We start from the raw sequence: 27591 nt of genomic DNA, 5'->3' as shown, positions 1-27591 counted from the left end.
TAATTAAAGGTGACTTGGAAAGGACATGAGTGTTTAAGGCATCCTTCTCATTGATCTCACAGGATTACCTTGACTGCATCAGGGACCAAACAAAACTTCCCCTGGGGACCGAAGAAAGATCAGCCCTTTTTGGAAACATACAGGATATCTACCACTTCAATAGGTAAGTTAATATTCAAAAGGTCATTCTCCCATAGGAACATTATGAACATTTCTCAAATGAATGCAGCCTGAGAAACTTTACCTGTAAGCCCTGACTCATCTTTATACATTTTTGTGGGCTATTGTGTCATGAAGCTTTCTACTTAGAAGTATCCTTATTTCCTTATGAGTCTCACATATATTCCATATTCTCTTACTCTCCATCCTCCTGGCTCAGAGAAGAAACCTATTTGCCCTGGTGGGACAATGACATCTTTTCTTCCACAACATGACATGAACAGGACATCCAAGAATATGTACTTGCTTAGTCTCTGAGATCCCCAGCTACACTGGATTTTCTATAACTTTTCTTCTACCTGGGGAGTGGGCTGGACACAGTAAACATACAATACATAGTTCAAGTCATAACATAATAATTCAATTGAATTGATAATTTCAAATAATCAGTTTAATTAAAAATGTAAGTATGTAGCAGACACTGGACTAGAAAATTTAAATAGTAAACAAGACAGAGAGTGAATAAATAAGTCATTATATTAATGCTGCTTGAAAGAAAAGTTAGGGCCAGACACGGTGGCTGACACCTGTAATCCCAGCACTTTGGTAGGCCAAGGTGGAAAGATCACTTGAGGTTAGGAGTTCGAGACCAGCCTGGCCAATATGGTGAAACCCCATCTCTACTAAAAATATAAAAATTAACCAGGTATGGTGGTACACACCTGTAATCCCAGCTACTCAGGAGGCTGAGACAGGAGAATTGCTTGAACCCAGGAGGTGGAAGTTGCAGTGAGCCAAGATTGCACCACTGCAATCTGTCCAGCCAGGGTGACAGAGCAAGATTCCATCTCAAAAAAAAAAAAAAGGAAAGACAAGTTAGTAGTCTGGTTAAGAGCACAGGAGCTAGTGTACAACATACGTGACTGTGCATCCCAGCAAAGCCCCCTGTATGTGTTGGGTGAATCTTTAAAGGGAATGAAATTAACCCCTGTATCTCAACTCCTTCTCGCTGAGGCTCCCTGAGTATCCACATATACCTTACCTTCTCCACTTGTCCTTTTCCTCATGGCACTCATCAATTTCTAACATACTATATGATCAACTTTTATACTATGCCTGTTGTTTCTTTCCTCTCCACCCTGACTCACAAAACACTTGCTCCACAAGGACAGGAGTCTGTTTTGTTACTGTCTAAGTGTCTAAAATGGTGCCTGGCCCATAGGAGGCATCCAAACTTGTATTGAGGGAAGGAATGGAAATAATAGGAAAATCTCCCTCATATGGTTACGGTGAAGCTCCCGTGAACTGATAAACCTAAAGTGCCAGCACAGAGGAAGTACCAAAATATAAGCCCATGATGTTCTTGACTTTGCGATAGTGAAATCCCATTATAAAGTTCTGCAGTGCCCTGTCATTTTATGACTCAGCTGTAAACACAAGCTCAGTCCTACCCATCTTGGCTTACTAAAATTGGTAAATGTGAGCTCCTTGAGGGCAGGATTCACATCTCCTTTGCCACCCTTGAATCCCAACACCTAGCACAAGCCTGACCTGTGGGAGACAAGTTCCTTGACTTGAAATACCTTATCCTTTAATTCTGAAAGCCTAGGATGTAGGAAGTGTCAGTGTTACCACAGAACTTTTTTCATTTGACACAGACTTTGAAAAACAGTTTGTGTATTTTGCATCAGTATTTCTCAACCTGGGCTACCCACTGGAATCACCTGGGAAACTGGATCCTACCTTCAGAAATTCTGACTCGTTGGTCAAGGTGGGGCCAGAATATCAGAATTTTTCAAAGGTCCTCAAGTGTTTGGAATGTGCAGCCATGGTTGAGATACACAGTCTAGATAAATAAACAAAATAAAAAGAAAATAGAGAGAGGGCGTAGAAACTGAATTGGAGAATCCAGAGTCTACATGTTCGTTAGTAATGTGCTGGTGTGAAAGCCAGCCCTCATCGTGCAATCACTGATGATAAAATCCTGTGAGCCCCTGCATAGTTTCTCCTTCCAGAGCCTGCTAATGGCCCTGTAACCCAGAAGGAAGCAAGAGGGCTAGATCCTGGGAGGCCCCTGGCCTAGGTCTTCTGTGATTTGGCTGTGAGTTGATGGTAAGGCATATTTATAGAGTGCTTGCTCCATACCAGAGGCCATAGAGCTTTAGGTGCATTTTCATTTCATATGCATTATCTGAGCCTCTCTGACTCCAAACCCCAGGCATTCAGCCACGTGCCCTCTTGCCAGAGTGGAGCCTTGCTTCTCTGGTTCATGAAGTGTGGCTTACTCCAGGAGGGGCTTTTAATCCCTGGAGTTTAAATCTTTATGTGTCTCCTAATTTAAAGAAAGATAAGAATGAGGCTGGACATGGTAGCTTACACCTGTAATCCCAGCACTTTGGGAGGCCGAGGTGGGCAGATCACAGGCTGGCCAGCATGGCAAAACCCTATCTCTACTAAAAATACAAAAAAAATTAGCCAGGCATCGTGGCACATGCCTGTAATCCCAGCTACTTGGGAGGCCAAGGCAGGAGAATCACTTGAACCCAGGAGATGGAGGTTGCAGTGAGCCGAGATCATGCCACTATACTCCAGCCTGGATGACAGAGTGAGACTCCATCTCGAATGAATGAATGAATGAATGAATGAACGAACGAGTTAGCAAGAAGTGATCTTTGCAGTGGACCCCAATCTGCAGAAGTTAGGTGACTGAGATTTACATTCCTGAATCACGTCTCTGTTCTTTTCCCTCTCTCTCTTTTTTCTTTTTTCCCTGAGGCACAGTTTCACTGTATCACCCAGGCTGGAGTGCAGTGGTGCGATCTCAGCTCATCGCAACCTCTGCCTCCCGGGTTCAACCAATCGATAGGTGTGTCGATTTCAAAGATATACCTATCTGGCAAATCTGTGGTTGGGGCTTGAAATAATAACTTTCAGCTTCTGTTCAGGTCCAAGTTTTTCAAAATAATATAATAATACTGTGACCAACTAGGCAAGACTTAAATCTAAAATTAAAGAGGGCATAAAGAAATGATATTATGTTGGCCTGAAAAATTCAACTGACTAGGTTTCTTTTTTCAGCGAAGATTTCCAAAAGACAGAAAAGCACAGAAAGACATTCTGTCAGAGAGTCGGGCGTGGCTCATGGGAATCTGTCATATTACTCCTTTCTTTGTGCCTTATTTGCTTTAAAATTTGTTTGAAGCATAAAGACATTATAAACAATATTGAATCCAATTATATCCCCTTCCCTAGTCACATTCCGCTCCGTGAGGAACAGCACACTGATGTGTTGGTAAACCAGTTCTCCAGCATGGGGAAAGGGGAGGGAGGATCTGGAATTTATAATGTTTTTTGATTTCTGTGGTATGAACATTCCCATCACAGCAGATTTCAAGTTACTAACACAACATCACTGAACATGGAATTAAGAAGAGATGTGCAGAATTGGCTCAGGGAAGCCAGAGTAATCTGGCTTAGTACATAACTATGCTGGAACTGCCATCCAAAACTTGGTGTTTCCTTCCCAAGCATGGTTTTGTTGCCATTACTGTATATATGAGTATTTATTTAAAATGTGTAACATGCTGTGGGAGGCCCAGGTGAGAGGACTGCTTGAGCCAAGGAGTGTGAGACCAGCCTGGGCAACATGGCAAAATCCCATCTCTACAAAAAATAAAAAAGTTAGCGGGACGTGGTTGCACATGCCTGTGGTCCTACTACACAGGAGACTGAGGCAGAAGGATCACTTGAGCCCAGGAGTTTGAGACAGCAGTGAGCTATGATGGCACCACTGCTCTCCAGCCTGGACAACAGAGCGAGACCCTGTCTCAAAAAAATAAAAGAAGCGTCACATGCACCTATTTCAAACATGGCATACATGGTGTCAACTTATAGGTGATTTTCACTCAACATTGTTTTTGGGATTTATAGCTCTAGTTCATTTAACTGCTATGTATTATCCATTGGTGATGATCTATCTCTGCATTTTGCCAATTGCGTTAAAATTGAGCATCTTTTCCTGTTGGCCAGTTTTATTTCTTCCGTAGTTTTCTGGCTCATATCCATTGCCCATTGTTCTATTGGGATATTTCTTTTTCTTATTGTTATATGGGAGTTCTTGATGAATTTTGGCTAGTGATCTTTGCAGATTATGTGAGATGTAAATATCTCCTACCATGAGACATGCCTTTTAACTTTAAATATGGTTTATTTGAAAATAAGTTGTATAATGTGTAAGTTCGACTACACTAAGTATACTTTTTATAGTATGTAGGTTTTATGTTGTGTGTTTTTTTAAAGTCCTTTCAATCTCAGGGCATAATATACTCTATTTTTTTCTAAAAGTCTTAAAATTTTGTCTTTCACGTTTGTCCTTAATGTGCCTAACACTGATGGAGGCATGGTGTATGGTAGGAAATCTAAACTCTTATTTCCATATGGCTAGCCACTGATTTGAAAAATACTTCTCTCAGCTGGGTGCAGTGGCTCACGTCTGTAATCCCTGTACTTTGGGAGGCCAAGGCAGGTGGATCACCTGAGGTTAGGAGTTTGAGACCAGCCTGGCTAATACAGTGAAACCCTGTCTCTACCAAAAATACAAAAATTAGCCAGGTGTGGCAGCAAGCGCCTATAATCCCAGCTACTCAGGAGGCTGAGGCAGGAGAATTGCTTGAGCCTGGGAGGCAGAGGCTGCAGTGAGCCAAAATTTTGCCACTGCACTCCAGCTTGGGCAACAGAGCGAGACTCCATCTCAAAAAATAAAAATAAAAAGACTTACATGGATGTGTGGGTCTGTATTCTCTTTCACTGGCCCACCCATTCTTGTCCCATACTATTTTGATGATCAAGCCCACATATGTTGCTCTTCTTCAACACTGGCTTAGCTTTTCTTGACTCTGCACTGTCAAGGAGTTTTTTTTTAAATTTGTTATTTCTTTGAACTACTCTATTGGGATTTTTTTTTTTTCTTTTTTTTTGAGACGGAGTCTCACTCTGTCGCCCAGGCTGGAGTGCAGTGGCTGGATCTCAGCTCACTGCAAGCTCCGCCTCCTGGGTTTACGCTATTCTCCTGCCTCAGCCTCCTGAGTAGCTGGGACTACAGGTGCCTGCCACCTCTTCCGGCTAGTTTTTTTTTTTTTTTTGTATTTTTTAGTAGAGACGGGGTTTCATCGTGTTAGCCAGGATGGTCTCTATCTCCTGACCTCGTGATCCGCCCATCTCGGCCTCCCAAAGTGCTGGGATTACAGGCTTGAGCCACTGCACCCGGCCTCTGTGGGGATTTTTATTGAAATTGCATTAAATTTTATAGATTAATTGACAGAATCGATATCTTTACATTACTGTCATTCCATCCATAAACATATGCCTTCAAGCAAGCCTTTAAAAGTTTCTTTAATGTGTTATAATTTCTCCATCACAGTCATACATGTAACTTTTATGTTTTTTTAATACATGTGACTTTTAAAACTTTCTTCCTAAATGCTTATAGCTTTTGATGTTATTTGGACTAGAACATTTTTTCTATTGTTTAAATTGGCTATTATTCTCATCTAGCAATGCTTTTGATTTTTATATGTCAAAACTGTAACAAACTTTCTCAACTTTCCTGTTCTAAGAGTGGTTCATAGATCTCTTGGATTTCTGTGTAGACAATGATGTCTGAAAACGAGGAAGCTTTTTTGTCGTCTTTTACAATTCTTCTACCCTTTATTGTCTTTTTCATGTCTTATTGCTTTGGGCAAGTCTCCCTATACAACATTGTTCAGATGTTGGCATCCTTATCTTCTTTTTGGCATTAGCAGGAATGTTTTGCCATTAAGTGTGATGTTTGCTATGGATTTAGACAAACATTTTTCCTATTTTGCTAAGATTTTATTGTGAATATTGAATTTTATTCAATGCTTAGTATGCCTTTAATAAAGTTAGCATATGATTTTACTCTTTCGATTCATAATGTGGTAAATATTAATAGGGGATCTGATTTGAATCATATGTAACATTACTAGAATAAACCTACCCAGTCACGATGTTTTGTATATTTAGGCACTGATTAGTTTGATTTTTGTTTGAGACAGTCTCACTCTGTCATCCAGGCTGGAGTGCGGTGGCGCAATCTTGGGTCACTGCAGCCTCCATCTCCCAGGTTAAGTGATTCTCCTGCCTCAGCATCCCAAGTAGCTGGGGCTACAGAGGCACATGCCACCATGCCCAGCTGATTTTTGTGTTTTTGTAGAGACAGGATTTCACCATGTTGGCCAGGTTGGTCACGAACTCCTTGATCCACCTACCTCAGCCTCCCAAAGTGCTGGGATGGGAGCCACTGTGCCCAGCCCAATTTATTTATATTTTTTAAATAATTTTTTCAGGCATGTTCATAAATGACAATAGTATATAATTTCTTTCCTTGTCCTATCTTTGGTCAGTATTGGTATATGACCAGATTTAAATTGCTATTTCACAAAATCTTCCATCATGAAATGTTTTGGAATACAATTGAAAATGTATTTTTGTGTACTTTTTGATATCTAAATATCTCTTTCTCTTAGCATCCCTATGATAACCTAGAAATTTAAGTCTCTGGTTTGGTGTCTGGAATAAATAACCACAAGGTCAGGAAACTGGGTTAGTCAAAAGAAACCACTTTCCTCATTTGAGTCAGCCCCCTAAAATCCAAAAACGTGTTTTACTGCAAACCAAAAAAGAAATGCCAAGTTTTAAAAAGAAAGTACCCCTCTCTTGGAATACAGAAACGTTACCTAAATGGTAATTTGAGCCTTTCTTTAAGAATGAAGACTGAGGAAATAAAGATCATTCCCCCATATTGAATGTCTGATTTTAGACATTCAGTTGTTTCTTAGGAGATTAAAATCACCCAAGCTCTCTCCTTCCCTCAGATCAGAGTAAAACCTTCCTTTTTCCTTCAACTCTTTTCTTTATTCAGTATACCTATGTTGAGTCATTACTCTGCATGAAACCCTGGACTAGTGTAATAGTGTAAGGATGAATGACACCATTGTACAACAGAGGCAATAAGCCACATAATCAAGGAAGGAACAGAATGCTTTGAGAATGCTGAGGAATGTGCAATTAATTTTGTCTGAGGGGGACTTTACAGAGCAACTAACACATGTCTGAAGACAAAAGAAATTCTTTGGGCCACGCTTTTGCTTCCCCTTGCAATGTAATTTAGGGAGTGAAATCATGGGATTCGTACAACAGCAAGGCAAAAGAAGGTGGAATCATTTTCTTTTTTAGTGCATTTTCATACCACCAAAATGTCTGACTTCTACACAATGGCAGAGATATTTTTGCCCACACTTTTTTCAACTGGACTTTTCCAGAACAGTGCCTGGAAAGTATGAGTGAAATTATTGGAGTAATTTCTCTTCCGTGCATATGTGTCTCTGTGGATGCAGTGGGTTAAAATGCCAGCTGATTAGGCAATGGGAAAAGGAAGTGCTGCTCAGACCGGAAGGGGAGGGGCCACATCCTTGAATCTCTCTCAGTGTAAAGCAATAGAAGATTCAAGGTCATAATACAATTCCTGCCTCAAAGTTCACATCAGGGGTCAGAAAAGCTTCACATGGGATATATTCTGTAAAAGAGAACAGTGTGTCCTCTCATTTCCCACCCAACTAAGGGACTTGAGCTCAAGTAGGAAATTTTGTAATTGTTTTAACAGTCCTACTCAAAAAGGAGAAAATATTTAAAATAATCACTCAAGGAAAAGAGAAAACATCCAAATCCTGAAGGCAAGATGACTCGTTGAATACAAAACACAATCTGTGAGTTATTTCTTACTCCTAGTGCACATGTGGGGTTGCACATTAGCCACACTGATGCAATCCTGGTGCACATGTCCAGCTGCAGATTACTTACGCTGATGCAGTCCTGGTGCACATGTGCGGTTACACATTACTCACACTGATGCAATCCTGGTGCACATGTGCAGTTGCACATTACTCACACTGATGCAATCCTGGTGCACATGTGCAGTTATACATTATTCACACTGATGCAGTCCTAGTGCACATGTGCAGTTGCACATTACTCGTGCTGATGCAGTCCTGGTGCACATATGCAGTTGCAGATTACTCACACTGATGCAGTCCTGGTGCACATGTGCAGCTGCACATTACTCACACTGATGCAGTCCTGGTGCACATGTGCGGTTGCACATTAGCCACACTGATGCAGTCCTGGTGCACATGTGCAGTTGCACATTAGCCACACTGATGCAGTCCTGGTACACATGTGCGGTTGCACATTAGCCACACTGATGCAATCCTAGTGCACATGACTGATTCAATGAGAAATCCATAGTCTCCACCCCCTGAGACTGTAACTGTAGAATTGTCCCGTGTCTGGTATTTAGGAGTGTCTTCAGTAGCTGATGCACTGCATTCCGGGCCCCCAGTGTGCTCCCATAGTACTTTGTGTGTTTGCATATCTTTTATAGCGAGATGTCTTCCTCTATCCCGCCACACTCTCTGTTGCCCACCAAATTCCAGCCACTGTGGGTTCCTTTGTGTACCTCACAGGAGAACCCACCAAGCTCATTCTATCCTGGTTTGCAATCACATTCTTTTTTTTTGAGACAGAGTCTCTCTCTGTTGCCCAGGCTGGAGTGCAGTAGTGCAGTCTAGGCTCAGTGTATCCTCCGCCTCCCAGGTTCAAGCGCCCCTCCCTCCTCAGCCTCCCAAGTAGTTGGGATTACAGGCGCTCGCCACCATACCTGGTTAATTTTTGTATTTTTAGTAGAGAGGGGGCTTCACCATGTTGACCAGGTTGGTCTCAAACTCCTGGCCTCAGGTGATCCACCTACCTCGACCTCCCAAAGTGTTGGTACTATAGGCGTGAGCCACCATACCCAGCCTGCAATCACATTCTTAAATGACTTTCTTTTCCAAGTCTTCCTGCACTCAAATATCACCTCTTCAGAGAACCTTCCCTGACTGTCCTAACCTTCTTTCACCCTTGCCCAGCCTCTGTTGCTCTCTATCATACTACCCTCTGTTTCCTTCATATCACATAGTACAATGTGGTATTATGTTGTCTATTCACACTTATTAGTACTTTTTGCCTGTGATCAGAACATAAACACATGGGACAGGGCCTTTGTCCACTTTCTTTACCCCTGTAACCTCCTTACCTGACATCCAGTCTTTTAGCAATTGCTTATTGAATAGCAAGCAAACAAAGTAGATAGGAACAGCTTCATGGGGATGATAGGCCCAGTGACAAGAGCATGAGAGAAAGCCATTACTTCCTCTTTACTAGTCCCATTTTATTGTGTTTATCCTGTTTTAGAAAAGGGTTGTAAAGGAAAGTTGACCAGGTAACTCAAATAAGACCTGTCTGGTAGGCAGTACCGTGTTGAAGATATGACAGTGTGGAGTCTGGCCCTCAGCCTTGAGTGGAACAGCAAACAATTCTTTCAATACATGTGTTTCTAGGAGAGTACAGGACTGGGATTCAGAAGGCCTGAATCTAACCATGGCTGTGGCCATGCATTATTAGCAGTGTGACCTAAGGTAAGCTACCTCCTTTAACAAGCCATGGTTTCCTCACCTTAAAATTAGGGGTCGGGACTGGGCTTGGTGGCTCACACCTGTCATCTCAGCACTTTGGGAGGCTGAGGCAGGCAGATCACAAGGTCAGGAGATCGAGACCGTCCTGGCTAACACAGTGAAACCCTATCTCCACTAAAAATACAAAAAATTAGCCGGGCGTGGTGGTGGGCGCCTGTAGTCACAGCTACTCAGGAGGCTGAGGCAGGAGAATGGCGAGAATCCAGGAGGCGGAGCTTGCAGTGAACCGAGACCGGGCCACTGCACTCCAGCCTGGGTGACATAGCGAGACTCCCTCTCAAAAAAAAAAAAAAAAAAAGAAATTAGGGGTCGGAACTGAAGGTATCTGAGTGTCCTCCCAGCTCTGTGGTTCTTGAGCAACGAGTGCTAGGCATTCATTCACAGGTGAGGTACACCTGGAGCCTGGCTGGGTCCCCTGAGACACTGCCTCCTACCAGCACGTCCCCTCGTGAGATGAAACTAAAGCTTGGAGGCAATCTGAACATTCAGTTTAAAACATAGGGGGTTAAAGATTGTCAAGAAGGTTTTGTTTTGGTTTTTTGAGACAGAGTCTTGTTCTGTTGTCTAGGCTGGAGTGCAATGGTGCGACCTCAGCTCACTGCAACCTCTGCCTCTTCGGTGAAGTGATTCTCCTGCCTCAGCCCCACGAGTAGCTGGGATTACAGGCATGCGCCACCATGCCCAGCTAACTGTTGTATTTTTAGTAGAGACAGGGTTTCACCATGTTGGTCAGGCTGGTCTCAAACTCCTGACCTCAGGTGATCCACCTGCCTCGGCCTCCCAAAGTGCTAAGATTACAGGTGTGAGCCACCATGCCTGGCCTGCCAAGAAGTGTTTCTGTTGTAGTATGAGAAATAACAAGGCCGGGCGCGGTGGCTCATGCCTGTAATCTCAGCACTTTGAGAGGCTGAGGCCGGCGGATCACGAGGTCAGGAGATCAAGACCATTCTGGCTAACACGGTGAAACCCTGTCTCTACTAAAAATACAAAAAATTAGTCAGGTGTGGTGGCGGGCACCTGTAGTCCTAGCTACTCAGGAGGCTGAGGGAGAATTGCTTGAACCCGGGAGGTGGAGGTTGCAGTGAGCCGAGATCACACCAACCACTGCACACCAGCCTGGGCAACAGAGCGAGACTCTGTCTCAAAAAAAAAAAAAAAAGAAAGAAAGAAAGAAAGAAAGAACATGATGGAGTCTGCTCACAGTTCTTCCCTGCTAAGAGAGAGGACCTACGCTGAAAAACCAGGATACAATACATCCAGAGCACCCCATCCTCTACTAATGGAAAATACTGGCCCAAAAATGTTTCTCTGGCTATTATTTTCTTTTTCTTTTATTTTATTTTACTTTTTGAGACAGAGGCTCACTCTCTCACCCTGGCTGGAGTGCAGTGACACGATCTCAGCTCACTGCAACCTCCACCTCACAGTTTCAAGTGATTCTTCTGCCTCAACCTCCCGAGTAGCACCATGCCTGGCTAATTTTTGTATTTTTAGTAGAGACGGGGGTTTCACCATATTGGCCAGGCTAGTCTCGAACTCCTGACCTTGTGATCTGCCCGCCTTGGCCTCCCAAAGTGTTGGGATTACAGGCGTGAGCCACCGCACCCGGTCCTCTGGCTACTATTTTCTTAGACCTTTTGTCTTATCTCATCCAGTATTCAGGTCAGAATGATGCAGTTTCAACACTCCTTCAACCCTTTTCCTATTTGCCCTGAGAATACTGGACAGCGGTGCTCACAGGTGCAGCGTTTACCCCGAGATAACTTTACCATGACATATCTCGCTTTTCACATCACTCCACTATATCGACTTTGGAAACAAAAGACATCATTCTCTTTATAGCATTCTGTTTTTAGTAGTGGTATTTCTATTTACAAAATATAGTAATTCTCGATTGCTGAAAATGTCAAATCCTAGAAAACATAGCATTCCTACGCAGGATGTTAATGTCGTTCTTGAATGGTTGTTGGCCGAAGATTCAACTGATGAATCCAATTTCTCTGAAATAGACGATTCTGATGATTCAGATGACTGTGATATTCTGTTTAGAGATAACTCCAAGAACAGGTTTTGTTGTTGTTGTTGTTTGTTTTGTTTTGTTTTGTTTTCTGAGGCAGAGTCTCACCCTGTCACCCAGACTGGAGTACAGTGGCACTGTCTTAGCTCACTGCAACCTCTGCCTCCCGGGTTCAAGCAATTCTCCTGCCTCAGCCCCCTGAGTAGCTAGGATTACAGGCATGCACCAGCACGCCCAGCTAATTTTTTTTATTTTTAGTAGAGACAGGGTTTCACCATGTTGGCCAGGCTGGACTTGAACTCCTGGACGCGTGATCTGCCTGCCTTGGCCTCCCAAAGTGCTGGGATTACAGGCATGAGCCACTGCGCCCAGCCAAGAACAGTTTTTATATTTTATTTTCACATTGGAAATCAGATTAGGCCAGGCACGGTGGCTCACGCCTGTAATCCCAGCACTTTCGGAGGCTGAGGTGGGTGGATCACTGGAGGTCAGAAGTTTGAGACCAGCCTGGCCAACAGGGTGAGACCCCCGTCTTTACTAAAAATACAAAAAGTACCTGGGCATGGTGGCACAAGGCTGTAATCCCAGCTATGGGGAAGCTGAGGCAGGAGAATTTCTTGAACCTGAGAGGTGGAGGTTGCAGTGAGCCAAGATTGTGCCATTGCGCTCTAGTCTGGGTGAAGAAGCGAGACTGCATCTCCAAAAAAAGAAAAGAAAAGAAAACCAGTCAGATTAGCTTCAGCCTCAAAGAGCATGCTTATGTAAAATTAAAAGAGGGCTGGCAGAGAGCTGAACTTTTTTTTCTAAGTGGGAAAAGAGTTAATTTAATCACACCTATCTTTCTATAAAAGAAAATGATATAAATATCAGAACTATATTTTCTGATCTTACAAAGGGAGTGTTTTATAGGAATATGGAGAAAAATGTTTGGAATTGGGACTGTTTTAAAAGATCCTTTCTAAATACAAGATAGGCCACTGGATTTTAACGTAATGGTTTAGTAGCCAGGTGTGATGGCTCACACCTGTAATCCCAGCACTTTGGGAGGCTGAGGCAGGCCAATCACTTCAGGCCAGGAGTTCAAGACCAGCCCAGCCAACATGGTGAAACCCCGTCTCTACTAAAAATACAAAAATTAGCTGGCATGGTGGTGGGAGGCTGAGGTAGGAGAATTGCTTGAACCCGGGAGGTGGAGGTTACAGTGAGCCAGATCACGTCATTGTACTCCAGCTTGGGCAACAGAGCGAGACTCTGTCTCAAAAAATAATAATAATAATAAAATAAATAAAATAACAGTATAGTGCACTGATGTGGTGTCAGACTCAAACAGGCCTTTAATCCATTACCGCTTGCTGAGTTTCAGTGTAATATGAAGGATATTAGTGGGCTATCCATACTTAATTGGAAAGGCCATTAAAATACTCTTTCCTTTTCTAGTAACATATCTGTGTGAGGCTGGATTTTTTTCCTATATACTTCAACTAAAACAACAGATTGCAACAGATAGAATGCAGAAGCAGATATGAGAATCCAGCTATGTTCTATTAAGTTAGAGATTAAAAATTTACAAAAATGGGAAATAATGCTACTCTTCTCACTAAATTTGTTAAGAGTATAAACAGGTCCTGACGCCAAAAGTTTCAGAACCACTGCCTTGGAATGAGGAACACCACATGATAAACTCCATCCCTGCGAAGAGTTCGTGATTGACGTTGTGGCTCATTTTCAAATATGAAAGGACAAATGAAGATACTCAGAATTTGAGAGCAGTGTCTAATATGAATGACAGAAGCTGAAATCATCAAAAAGGGAGCTCAGCAGAAAACAAAGAACAGGAAAGAAAAGTACAAAATCATTATCATCACCATGGCATCTTTGGAAATAAGGGAAGATTTTGCACCCATGAAATAAGAACAGAAGCATAAGCAAGAAACATCCAAAAAGCATGTTTTAAAAAAAAACAACTTTGAGGCCAGATGCGGTGGCTCACACCTGTAATCCCAGCACTTTGGGAAGCCAAGGCAGGTGGATCACGAGGTCAGGAGATCGAGACCATCCTGGCTAACACAGTGAAACCCCGTCTCTACTAAAAATACAAAAAATTAGCTGGGCGTGGTGGCGGGCGCCTGTAGTCCCAGTTACTAGGGAGACTGAGGCAGGAGAATGGCGTGAACCCGGGACGTAGAGCTTGCAGTGAGCCGAGATGGTGGCACTGCACTCCAGCCTGGGTGACAGAGTGAGACTCCGTCTCAAAAAAAAAAAAAACTTTGAAATTGAAAATCTGATGATTGAAACAAACAAAAAGTCAATACAAGAAATGGGGGGAAAAACAGATGGGAAACAAAGTGGAGGTCTCTCCCTACCAAAAAAAAAAATGGAACAATAAACAGGAAGATAGAAAGTAGAAGAGGAAGAATAAGGAAAATTAGCATATTAAACCAGGAGATCCAATATGTGAATAATAGGAACTTTAAAACTGGAAGGAAGGAAATATCAAAGACATAATTCACGAGCAGAGATTTTTCTTTTTCTTTTTCTTTTTTTTTTTTTATATGGAGTCTCGCTTTTGACATGCAGGCTGAAGTGCAATGAGCAATCTCGGCTCGCCGCAATCTCCGCCTCCCAGGCTCAAGCGATTCTCCTGCCTCAGCCTCCCGAGTAGCTGGGACTGCAGGTGTGCACCACCACACCCGGCTATTTTTGAATTTTTTAGTAGAGATGGGGTTTCACCATGTTGGCCATGCTGGTCCCGAACTCCTGACCTCAGGTGATATGCCCGCCTCGGCCTCTCAGAGTGCTGGGATTATAGGCGTGAGCCACCACCCCCAGCCAGGAGCAGAGATTCTCAAGTGTTTTGGTCCAGGATCTCTTACATGCTTAAAAATTACGAAGAACCCAAAAAGCCTTTTTGTTTGTGTTTTATTGTGTTTTGTTTGCCACGTGAGAAACGAAAACTGAGAACCTGTTAAGATATCTATTTATTTAAAACTAAAAAAGAAACAAGTCCAACCTATTTCTAGAAAAATAATTTTACTACTTTTTCCACTAAATTTTTTTGTTTGTTTTGGAACTGTTTTACATTTTTACAGATCTTTTTACTGCCTGACTTACTAGAAGACAGCTGAATTCTCATATCTGCTTCAAGTTTCCATCTGTTGTGATATCACACGTCATGTAGCCTCTGGAAAAGTTCACTGTACTCTCATGAGAGAATGAAAGTTTAAAAATTTAATAATGTCCCAGTATTTTTTATGAGGTCCAACCTTGTGGACCTCCTAAAGGGGTCTCGTCTCAGGAATCCCAGGGGTCCTTAGACCACACTTGGAGAACTGCTATCCAGATCATTTCCCAAATTTGTACACTGGCTCAGTGCATGAAAAAGACCCACCCAAAGCCTGTTATCACAAAATTTTGTAATTATGTCAACTAAGAGAAACTCTAAAAGCTTTCAGAATGGGCTGGGGATCAGAATGATACTGGAATCTCAATAGCAGCATTAGAACCTATAAATCAACAGGTACACAAATAGCTCCCTGAATACTCCAAGAAAATTACTTCCAACCAAGACTTTTATATCTACTGACATTATTAGCCAAGTGTGAAGGGAGAACATTTTTGAAATGGGAAGAGTCTCAGAAAGCATACCTCCTGTTACTCATACTCAGAAAGCTATTGCTCAATTTTATAATCTCCCAAAGGAAGGAATACATTGGAAATGGCAATACAGGAGACTAGTGAAGGCTAGCATTAGGATGGTGTTGATGAAAGAACCAGCAGGCCTGGAGAGCAGCCTGTCCAGGTTGGAGCAGAGGTCACCAAGAAAGAAATGCAAACCATAGAATATATATTTGAACACAGTGAGACAAGACTTATACTTCTGGCACACAACTTGCTAATAAATTAATGGTGTTTATCTTGAAAAAAGGAAAAAATAAGAGAAACAATTTTAACTCCAGGGAAAACATGGTTCTCTAAGAAAGGAAATGAAATCATGGTATACTCTAAGACTAACAGGGCATAATACTTACATAGTCTTAAAGATGTAAATTCTGACATTTAATCGAATCAAATTACATAACAGAACTAGTTGAGAAGGCTGGGCACGGTGGCTCACACTACCCAGCACTTCAGGAAGATCACTTGAGCCCAGGAGGACCTGCCTGGTTGACAGAGTGAGACCCTGTCTCTAAAATTAAAAAAAAAAAAAGAGAGAGAGAGACATCTTAGAACTATTGAGAAGACAAAAGGGTAAGTTTGGGGAAACTGAGAAGTAAATAATAAAAAATAATAAAACTGAAAAATAATGAGAATGCATTATCAGCATGCTTAGAGACATGGACCTTCTTAGAGCAGAAACAGCCTAAAGAATCAAAAATGCTTCTGGGCAGTGCCCATCGAGAATGAGAAGCAGAGAACCAGAAACTGCTTGTTTTTATCATAATTCCTGTAGAACTACTTCACTTTTTATTAAATATATAACATATGGCTCATTAAAATAAACACTTAGCATAGTAAAGTGTATATTAATATAACTCATGTGGAGTGCAATTTAGAAATGTGTTAACATTTACACTAAGAATATTCTTTGACCCATCAATTCCATATATAGAATTTTATCCAACAGTATGAGATTCATTGAATTAATTACAGTACAGTCACACAATGAAGTATTATGCTGTTACTTAAAATAATGATACTCCCAGTAAAAAAAATAACGTGGGTTTACATTTGAGGAAAGATATTTCCCTTCCTAACATATCTTTCCTTTAAAACACTATCTCTATTATAATTTTGTATTCGTTAGTGTGATATTTCATTGAATGCCTGACTCTTCCAATGGATTGGAAGCTCCATAAGACCAGAGCCACGTAGTCCCCAACCCCTAGGTCACAGACCAATACCAGTCTGTGAACTGTACATGCGCGGGATCTAGGTTATGAGAATCTAACCATAAGTGTAATATGCTTGAATCATCCCAAAACCATCCCTGCAATCCAGTCTGTGGAAGAGTTGTCTTCCACGAAACCGATCCCTGGTGCCAAAATGGTTGGGGACCCCCGAGAGCCCATATCTCACTTTGCTCACTGATGTGTTCCTAATCCTTTACACTATACCTGGGACCCAGGCAGCTATTTGATGTCTGAATGAGCATCAATGAGCATTCATGTAGATGATGACAAATGTCTGCAAAACTTAAAGGTAGGCAGGGCTTAGCTCTGGTGGGAGAACTGCGGGTTCGACCTGGGTTTAATCCCCTGCTCCAGCATGACCTTGGACAAGTCCCTTACATTGTATCATTGTAAACATTGTGTCATTGGATACAATGACAGCAGGTCCTCAGTTACCCAATTATATGATTCCTTGTAAATGCCATGGAAATGTTTAAACTTTTAAATTATACAAAATATACTCACCCAGAAGACTACAATCTAATACTTCCTGGCTGTTATTTTTTTTATTAGTGAACTTCTGCAAGATTTGGAAAACTGTGAAAATGATCCTGTGGCCATAGCAGAGTGTTTTGTGTCCAAGGTAAGCAGGGTTCATCCTTCTGGGCCAACTGAGACAGATACAGAGTACAGAATTTTTCATTTTAAAGTTAAAATGACTGGTTTGTTTCATATCAGATAGAGTTAGCCACTGATCTTTCTCTGGTTTGTTTGTTTGAGTAGCAAAAATGTATTGTTCCTGGAGCCAGGGAGACACTAATCTCGTAGTTTTTCTAGAACTTGTATAGTAACTGAATAATGTGACTCTTTGCTGGGAAAAACTTAAAGCTTGGGAGGGGACAGCCCGGAGTAGAAGAATGTTAGAAAAATAGGCCAGGCACTATGGCTCACACCTGTAATCCCAGCACTTTGGGAAGCTGAGGCGAGCGAATCACCTGAGGTCAGGAGTTCGAGACCAGCCTGGCCAACATGGTGAAACCCCGTCTCTACTAAAAATGCAAAAATTAGCCAGGTGTGGTGGCATGCCTGTAATCCCACCTACTCGGGAGGCTGAGGCAGGAGAATCACTTGAACCCGGGAGGTGGAGGTTGCAGCGGGAGTCAAGATAACGCCATTGCACACCAGCCTGGGCGACAAGAGCAAGACTCTGTCTCAAAAGAAAAAAAAGAAGATGAATGTTAGAAAAATATAAAATACCACTAAACTGGTTTAGTTTAGTGAAAGTGAAAGTTTAGTTTTAGTGAAAGTCCAAGAGAATCTAAATATTTTACGTATAATATATGTGGCACCAGCCTAGTCTCTATGATTATCTTTAATATAGATAATTATCTTTTGAGGGATAGAGAGAAGCAGAATTAATCTCCTACATTTTAAAAAACGTACTCTTCCACTGTTTTCTTAAGCTGCATCAATGGTTTCGAAAAATACAAGGAAAGGATTTGACTTTCAAAGCTTAAATGACAGTGAGCGCGTGCTCTGAACTGGAATAGGAGATGGAATTCTGAAACCTACCCGGCGAGCCTTTCCTACATTACTTTCTCAGCATGCTACCTAGTATATAGAGATTCCTGTCTCGTTTAAATTATCTTAAACATTCAACAGCTTTTGTTTGGAAAGCCTTTAGCAGAAATTGTTTTGCAGCAGACTTTCATGTGGTTTCTGCAGTTGTAGTTTGAAATGCACGAAGGTTTAATAAAAGTTTATGATGGTGCTTTGAGACCCACTGGGAATTAGCACTGTATTTCGAGCTCCAGAGTCGGGTGTGAACTGGGAGATGTGGTTCCAGTCTGACTTGGCTCCGGACTGTTCCACAGGGTCATTTCTGATGGCGGCAGATCCATCCAGATGGCTTCCAAACACAACACCCTGGGTTTTATTGGAGCAAAGTTCCTTAAAGGCAATCCGTGGGCTCGTATATAAAACTCTCCTGACTTTGTGTGTGTGTGTTCACATGTAAAATGTTTGTGCACACACGTTTACCCAGGTGTAAGCTGAAACTTACAATCCTTTTCACAGTTGCCTGTGTCAAAATTGGATAGGGATTTGAAAAAAAAGAAGAAAAATGAAAGAAGGCGAAATGGGTAAAAAGATATGCTGAGTATATCAAAGGAGATATGTTAGAATAACCACAGCACATAAACAACGTAGAAGCTTTCGGAAATGTTTGGGCTTTTACTGGTAACTGTAATCACAAGTTGATTAAAGATGTTCCAGCGTATGCTTAGCTCTCGCTTAATTATTCACATAAAAGTTTGTTTATGTGCCATGTTGCCAACTCCCAAATCTTCCTTTTCATTGTAATATTGCCAAGTTTAATTAGAAGACTGACTTGAGCACTCTGCATTTTCGCATGGAAACGGGGAATCGTGAGGGAGTGCTGGGCTCAGGCACTGCCTGCCTTTCACTCAGCACCCTGACATTTAGAAGATGTTACATCTTCTGAAACACAACCAGCTGCTCAACTCTAGGGAGGAATGGAAAATTGCTTTAATTGGGAGGCCATTAATGAAAGAGGTGAAGCTGACAGTTGACTTCTGCTTTTATCTGAACCACTGGGGCCTGCACAGAGATTCATCTTTGACCTTGCTTACTGTCATGGTATGTGTAGGTTACAGCAGTCCTTATCAACAAATGGAGAACATGGTCGCTTTTAGAAGAATGAACACACAGTTCTCTCGAAGGACAGAAATTAAAGTTTCCTACTGGGCAGGCCAAACCTTCTTCCAGTAAACATTTGTCTGTTTTAGGTCTCTGGAAACACCTAGAATGGCTCACTTTGCTGCTTTTACAAACTCCACCTTCACATCCGTCCCTCATCTTAACTGGCAGCAAGGCTGACCCAGGGCAACGTTTAGGAGGGAGACAAAGTGTCTTTAGAGCCTCAACCTCCCCTTAGCTGCCTACTCTCCCTCGTTGTGTTGTGTCTACCCTCTCTCTGTTAGTGCCTTCTTCCTTTTAGAGCCCAGGAAGTGTGTGTGCACACACACACATGCATACATACACACACACGCACACACACACACACGAAAGCATGCACATGTACCACCCACTTACTAAAATTATCCTCAAGGAAGTGTGGATATTGGATAGTCATATGATTAGCGTGAATTTAAGTCAAAGTTACCTTACCCATATGCTGTTTACATATTCAGTCTTTCTTGTAGTGTCCAGTGAAAACTTCTCAGGAATCAGGGAGAGGAGGACCCTGTGGCAGAAGAAACCCTAAAATCATACATATTGCTTTACTTTGGCTCCCTATTCAATAAATATTTGAAGGACCCATGTGCTTGATTGGTCAGCACTGATTATATCATATTTTGGCTCTTTCATAATTAAATGTCTCATTTTTATGTCATCTCTAATTACAATTTGAAAGATTTGAAGAACTAGAAGGAATATATTTTCTTGTAATTTGTATGTATTTGTATAACACATTCCCCTAAATCCTTCTAAGTGGATTTGGGGTGGCATATTTAATAAATAATGGTATCTAAGTAGGAACTGTTGATTTTTATGTGAAACCGTCATTTTTAAGGTCCACAGAGCTTCACAAACCTAAGGGCAAACTTGCATTTAATTCCAATTAAGGACATATAGCTGATTTAAATCAAAACCCTCCAATTTAAAATAGGAATAGAGCCATGATATCACAAAATGCACAGAAATTCAGTCGTGCGTAAGTCATGAGGTCTTATGATAGCTGGGTACAAGTAGGTCACTATATTATGCAATGTCAACCTATTTTCATTGAAGCCATTGTTTTCTCATTTGTATTTTAAATGATCTTGCAGGTCCCAAATTTTAAGGAAAGTCAACTTGATATTGTTCTATTCCAGGTTGAGTATAGCAAGAGGCAGGAAAGAAAAAGCAAGAAACTCAGAAAGTATGAGCCAATCAGAGAAAAGTCCCCATTTGGTACATTAGCTTGCTCACAGACCTTGGGCAAGTCACTCTGGCATTTTCATCCATGGAGCCAGGGCTGGCTTCAAGAACCCATAAGCGAACTCAGGTGCACAAAGGGGCCCAGGTAGAGTCTGTAGCAGTCGAGGTGTTTGCCTGGTCTGGGGATGGTCATTGCCATGTGAAACTGCAGGCCCAGGGCTGGTGGGTCTTATACTTCTTCAGGAGAAGCTAGAAATTGAAATTTTTTTTTTCTTCTTGAGACGGAGTTTCGCTGTTGTCGCCCATGCTGGAGTGCAGTGGTGCGATCTCGGCTCACCACAACTTCCACCTCCCGAGTTCAAGCAAGTTTCCTGCCTCAGCCCTCTGAGTAGCTGGGATTACAGGCATGTGCCACCACACCCGGCTCATTTTGTATTTTTTTAGTAGAGATGGGGTTTCTCCATGTTGGTCAGGCTGGTCTTGAACTCCTGACCTCGGGTGCTCCACCCGCCTCAGCCTCCCAAAGTGCTGGGATTACAGGCGTGAGCCAGCGTGCCTGGTCGAAATAAAAATATTTGTATCTTTCAACTTTTAAAAGTTGGCAACTAATTTAGACTTTTTAAAATCACGTGCTTGAAAATTTGGTACAATGCTTGAAATGTTGGCAAGGCCATGGGGAAAGAGATACTCTCGCAATTGTAGGAAAAGAAACTGGCACGGTCCCTATGGAGAGGAATTGAGCTGTGTATCTAGCATCTGAATTCACCCTTTCACCCATCAGTCCTACAGCGAGAGATATATTCCAAGGATACACTGACAGAAATTCATGTAAGCATAATACTGTTTAATGTTTGTTACTGCAAAAGACTAGAAACAGCCAAATGTCCCTAAACAAGAACCTGTTTGAATCAACTTTGGTGTCCACATAATGAAGTACTGTGAAGCAATAACAGTAAAGAATATCTTAGCCAGGCATGGTGGCTCACGCCTATAATCCCAGCACTTTGGGAGACCGAGGCGGGCAGATTACCTGAGATCAGGAGTTCAAGACCAACTTGACCAACATGATGAAACCCCATCTCTACTAAAAATACAAAAAATTAACCAGGCGTGGCGGCAGGCACCTGTATTCCCAGCTACTAGGTAGGCTGAGGCAGAAGAATCACGTGAACACAGGAGGCAGAGGTTGCAGTGAGCTGAGATTGCACCACTGGACTCCAAGCCTGGGCAACAGGTGAGACTCTGTCTCAAAAAAAAAAAAAAAAAAAAAAAAAAACCTTTATACACTCCTCGGGGAAGGGAGTGGATAAAAGTGTGTGTACAGCACTGTGGTTCCCAAAGTGTGGTCCTGGACCTGCAGCATCAACGTCACTTGGGAACTTGTTAGAAATGCAGATTCCTAGGCCCTACTCCAAGACCTACTACATCAGAAACCCAGCAATCTATGTTTTAACAGGCCCTCCAGGTAATTCTGATACTCAAGTTTGAGGATCACTGGTATAACATTTGTTTATATAGGAGATGAAAGCCTGTAAGATTAAAAATTGATTATAAAAAATTGATTAAAATTGATTAAAAATTGACACAGGAATGGAGGGAACAGACTAGAAGGGAAAAGAATAGAGGTTAGGCTTCTTCGGAGGCAGGGAGTGGTGGCTCACACCTGTAATCTCAGCACTTTGAGAGGCCAAGGTGGGTAGATCACTTGAGGCCAGGAGTTTGAGACCAGCCTGGCAAACATGACAAAACCCCATCTCTACTAAAAAAAAAAAAAATATATATATATATAATATATAAAAATATAGTATATTTTTTAAACATAATATTAGCTAGGCCGTAGTGAGTAGCTAGGACTACAGGTGTACGCTACCACACCCAACACATTTTTTGAATTTTTAGTAGAGATAGGGTTTCGCCATGTTGGCTAGGCTGGTCTTAAACACCTGGCCTCAAGTGAACCGCCTGCCTTGGCCTCCCAAAGTGTTGGGATTATAGGCATGAGCCACCGTGCCCGGACTAAAATAAGGAAACTAAACAGAATACCATTGTTACACTTAAGTAATTCCATAACATCATGAGTTTCACCAGTCACTATTCATATTTCCTTTTTTCTTTTTAAAAGATTTTGCCTGTTTGATTTGCAAATAAAAATCACACTGAGCAGGCTGGGCGCAGTGGCTCATGCCCAGGAGGCAAAGGCTGCAGTGAACCAATATTACAACACTGCGCTGCAGCCTGGGTGACAGAGCAAGACTCCATCTCAAAAACAAACAACAACAACAAAACACACCACTTCCTACCTCTGTCTGCTGAGAAGTCCTAGAAATGATTACCCTACAGCAAGAGTGTCCCTGATACCCAGATTGTGGTCTCCCAACACTGTTTCCTGCCAGAAGGATAGGGACTCCATGAAGAAGGACTGTAGGGCACGAAATATACAAGATAGTCTGGAACATCTTGTCACACCAGGAAACAAGCTACAAAACACCATAGGCCAGGTCATGAATGCTCAAGAAGGGGCTCCTACTAGCCAAAAATAGGATAATTTCAACATCAGTGAAGATAATTAACTGAAAACAATGAAAACTCATTAAATAGGCCCATATTAATGAATTTGCAGTGATATTAAAACACCAAATTGATCACATTTGCATGATGCTGGAGAGTCAATGCATTATTTTGAAAATTAAAGGAAAGAATTGGCTGGGTGTGGTAGCTTATACATGTAATCCCTTACACTTTGGGAGGCTGAGTCAGGGGGATCACTTGAGCCCAGAAGTTTGAGACCAGCCTGGGCAACATAGCAAGACCCTGTTTCCATAAAAAAGTTTAAAACTTAGCCAGAGGTGGTGGCATGCCTGTGGTCCCAGATACTCTGGAGGCTGGGGTGGGAGGATCACTTGAGCCCAGGAGGTTGTAGCTGAAATGAACCATGACAACACCTCTGTACTCCAGCATGGGTGACAGAGCAAGATCCTGTCTTGAAATGAAAAGGAAAGAATTAAGCATTTATTCTGCCTTTCCCACACAAACCATAAACTGCAGAGTAACCAAGAGTTAATATAAGGAGGTTCTTTTTATGGAAAGATTCTAGCTAATAAATAAGGAATAAAGTATTAGAAATACCACTGTTTCCCAAGCCCTAATAAATTAATAGATCTAGCCAATAAGTACCAATGGTTGTTAGCATCACAGAAGAGAGACAACCAGACTTTATGTCCATTGGACTTCCCGATTCCATTAGACTTCCATTGTACTTCTATTAGAGGAAGCACAAAATAGCCATTAGTGTATTGTGCCAAATTATGGAACCTAAATCTGAGCAAGTCTGTACTAAACCAGTATGACTATAATGGACAGGGCATATTAAATGAAACCAGGCTGGGCGTGATGGCTCACGCCTGTAATCCTAGCACTTTGGGATGCCAAGGTGGGTGGATCACTTGAGGTCAGGAGTTCAAGACCTGCCTGGCCAACATGGGGAAACTCCGTCTCCAGTAAAAATGCAAAAGTTAGCCAAGTGTGGTGACGCATTCCTGTAATACCTGCTACTTGAGAGGGTGAGGCAGGAGAATCACTTGAACCTGGGAGGCAGAGGCTGCAGTGAGCCAAGATCATGCCACTGCACTCCAGCCTGGGCAACAGAGTGAGAATCCATCTCAAAAACATAAATAACAAGGAAACTCTAAGGATGTCATCAGTAATACTGGAACTGGGGCTGTGCAGCACAACAGTATGGTTTCTTCAACTCACTTGCAAAAGGAAGAAAAATAGGGGAGAACTGAAAGATTAAAAGAGACTACTAAAGAGATAGCAACCATTTGCTCTGTGTGATTTTTTTTTTTTTAAGACAGTCTCAGTCTATCGCCCAGGCTGGAGTGCAGTTGCGTGATCTCGGCTCACTACAAGCTCTGCCTCCCGGGTTCACACCATTCTCCCGCCTCAGCCTCCCGAGTAACTGGGACTACAGGCACCCACCATCACACCTGGCTAATTTTTTGTATTTTTAGTAGAGATGGCATTTCACCATGTTAGCCAGGATGGTCTCGATCTCCTGACCTCGTGATCCACCTGCCGCGGCCTCCCAAAGTGCTGGGATTACAGGCGTGAGCCACCACGCCCGGCCTGCTCTGTGTGATTTTTATTTGCAAATCAAACAGGCAAAATCTTTTAAAAAGAGAAAAGGAAATATGAATAGTGACTGGTGAAACTTCATGATGTTATGGAATTATTTAAGTGTAACAATGGTATTCTGTTTAGTTTCCTTATTTTAGTCCGGGCACGGTGGCTCATGCCTATAATCCCAACACTTTGGGAGGCCAAGGCAGGCGGATCACTTGAGGCCAGGCGTTCAAGACCAGCCTGGCCAACATGGCGAAACCTTATCTCTACTAAAAATTCAAAAAATGTGTTGGGTGTGGTAGCATACACCTGTAGTCCCAGCTACTCAGGAGGCCGAAGCAGGAGAATTGCTTGAACCCAGGAGGCGGAGGTTGCAGTGAGCCGAGATCACACCACTGCACTCCAGCCAGGGCAACAAGTGAGACTCCGTCTCAAAAAAATAAAATAAAGTCCTTATTTTAGAGATACATGTTAAACTATTTACAAGCAAAATGATGTCTAGAATTTAATTCAGGATGATGGGGAAGCAGAGGAGCAGCGGGGGGCAGAGACAAGGAGTTAATGATTATTGAGGTTGGATGAAACTTGGGGATTCATTATACCATTCTGTCTACTTGAAACTTTCCATTAAAAGAAAGTTTAACCTAATTCCAGTTGAGGTTAACAGGAAAGATTCTAAGTAGAGATTTTAGAATTTAAAAAAATTAAAGCATTAATGCTGCCAGAAAAATAGGCACTTAGGGTCACATGTGAATCTAGCATTAAGCGGTCTAAAAAGTAAAAGAAAGTAAAAGTTAAAACAAATTGCAGAATATGAAACCCCACCAAAATAATCTGTGGCTCTTTTTCAAAATATAATTTCAAGGCCAAGCATGGTGGCTCATGCCTATAATCCCAGCACTTTGAGAAGCTGAGGCGGGCAGATAACTGGAGACCAGGAATTAGAGACAAGCCTGGCCAACATAGCGAAACCCCATCTTTACTAAAAATACAAAAAATTAGCTGGGCGTGGTGACGCCTGCCTGTAATCGCGGCTACTCGGGAGGCTGAAGCACAAGAATTGCTTGTACTGGGGAGGTGGAGACGGAGGCTACAGTGAGCAGAGATTGTGCCATTGCACTCCAGCCTAGGCAACAGAGCGAGACTCCATCTCAAAAAAAAAAGTAATTTTATTTTAGATTTTGCAAGAGCTAGTAATTCATTGGCCTTGAATTAGTTATTCTGACTGACGGTCTTACCATCAAAAGTTCCGGCCACTTCCTCTCCCTGTCTACATACCTCTTTTCTTTGTCAGTCTAGGAAAAAATTGTGAAAGACATTGAAATCCACCAAAGTCGGGCATGGTGGTGCATTCCTGTAATCCCAGCTACTCGGGAGACGTAGGCAGGATAGTCACTTGAACCGGGGAGGCGGAGATGCAGTGAGCCAAAATCATGCCATTGCACTCCAGCCTGGCGAACGAGAGTGAAACTCCGCCTCAAATATATATATATGTAGAAATGTCAAGGCCCAAATGCTATTTCTTTTTATTGTTTTCAAATGAATGTGTCTGTGCTTTGTTGCCTATAAAAATATCTTCTGTTTCCTTGCAGAGTGAAGAGTTCCACATTTATACCCAGTATTGCACTAACTATCCAAGGTATGGATCAAGAATGGGACAAGAGTACTTTTGCTCACTTTCACATTGTTTCAAGTCAGCTGGTGCAGTACACATGGTTGTTAGGTGTTCCGTGCCTGGCCTTGTGCTGAATAATATGGGAAGAATGCAAAACATGCTGAGGACAGATTATAGGGGCACCCAGATATGGATCCATCTGGGCTTTGGGGCTCCCTGCAGAGCCAGTGTGGGGAAAAGTTGAGAAAGTCTATGGAGAAACCAAAAAGATGACTAGGTCTCTCCGAAAGGAAACTAAGCAAGCTGTTGCATCAGGGTAAGTCTTGCCTGCTAGCCCTTTTCTGTGCGTGTCATGTTTTTAAGAATTTTGGAAACACTGCTAATGAGTTTTTATAATCTAGGTGGGGAGAGAACAGGTTCTATTTTTTCCAAATAAATTTTACGAACTATGTAAGTTTAAGGGAGTTCAGAGGAAGGACAGATCATCATAAGCCTAGATGAGAAGAGGGGCTTCATCATCTCACCTGGGTTGTTGGTTCCGTTTTTCTTGCATTGGAAATCAATGTCACAAGGGCCAGGTAGGAAGCATCCTTGGTCAATGTATTGACCATTTCAGTAAGAGAGTTGGGCCTAAGATGATGGGCTACAACTGTAGGAATTTCTTTTTTTCTCCAGAAGACATCTATTGGGCCCTTACTAATTCCTAAGCACTGTACTAAATGCTGTAAATACAAAATACTAAATTTAACTTTTCAAAGAAATCCAGAGATATTGAGGGATTTTTTTTTTTTTTTAAAGCAGAGCACCCATCCGGGTGCCTGGCCCCTCCTAGGTTCTTCATAAGTGCTAGTTCATCATCATCCCTGCCCCTTCCCCATTTCATGGATGAAGTAACTGAGGCTCTGATAGGTAAGGTGATTCTCTGAGGGGTGCATAGCTGATGAATGCCCCAACCTGGATTTGAACCAGGGTTTCTTCTCCGACTTCTAAGACCTCATGCTACTATGAATATGTCCTTGTAAAAGTTGCTGAAACTGTGATTCTCCCCCTGCCTTTTTATTTTCCTTTTTTTCCACATGATTAGCAGACTTTGAGTTATGGGTTGTTTTGTTTTGTTTTTTTGAGACAGTCTCACTCCACCACCCAGGCTGGAGTGCAGTGGCGCGATCTCAGCTCACTGCAACCTCTACCTTTGGGTTCAAATGATTCTCCTACCTCAACCTCCTGAGTAGCTGCAATTATACCGCGCCCTGCCAG

The 27591-nt window shown here is 42.2% G+C and overlaps 1 protein-coding gene across 8 annotated transcripts in view; it reads left to right on the top strand.

Moving 5' to 3' along the window:
* The window catches only part of PLEKHG1 (pleckstrin homology and RhoGEF domain containing G1), a 248937-nt gene that overhangs the window by 177333 nt on the left and 44013 nt on the right, over positions 1 to 27591 (top strand). For all 8 annotated transcript variants that reach the window (XM_033235072.1, XM_033235074.1, XM_033235073.1 and 5 more), the window contains 3 exons: positions 63 to 163; positions 17229 to 17298; positions 26312 to 26358. In XM_033235072.1, coding sequence (XP_033090963.1) covers positions 63 to 163; positions 17229 to 17298; positions 26312 to 26358 — 218 coding nt within the window. The remainder of the gene's footprint in view (positions 1 to 62; positions 164 to 17228; positions 17299 to 26311; positions 26359 to 27591) is intronic.

The sequence above is a fragment of the Trachypithecus francoisi genome, unplaced genomic scaffold (genome assembly GCF_009764315.1).
Source record: "Trachypithecus francoisi isolate TF-2019V2 unplaced genomic scaffold, Tfra_2.0 Lachesis_group15, whole genome shotgun sequence".
In the NCBI taxonomy this organism is placed as follows: Eukaryota; Metazoa; Chordata; class Mammalia; order Primates; family Cercopithecidae; genus Trachypithecus; species Trachypithecus francoisi.
This window is presented reverse-complemented; position numbering and strand designations above follow the sequence as displayed.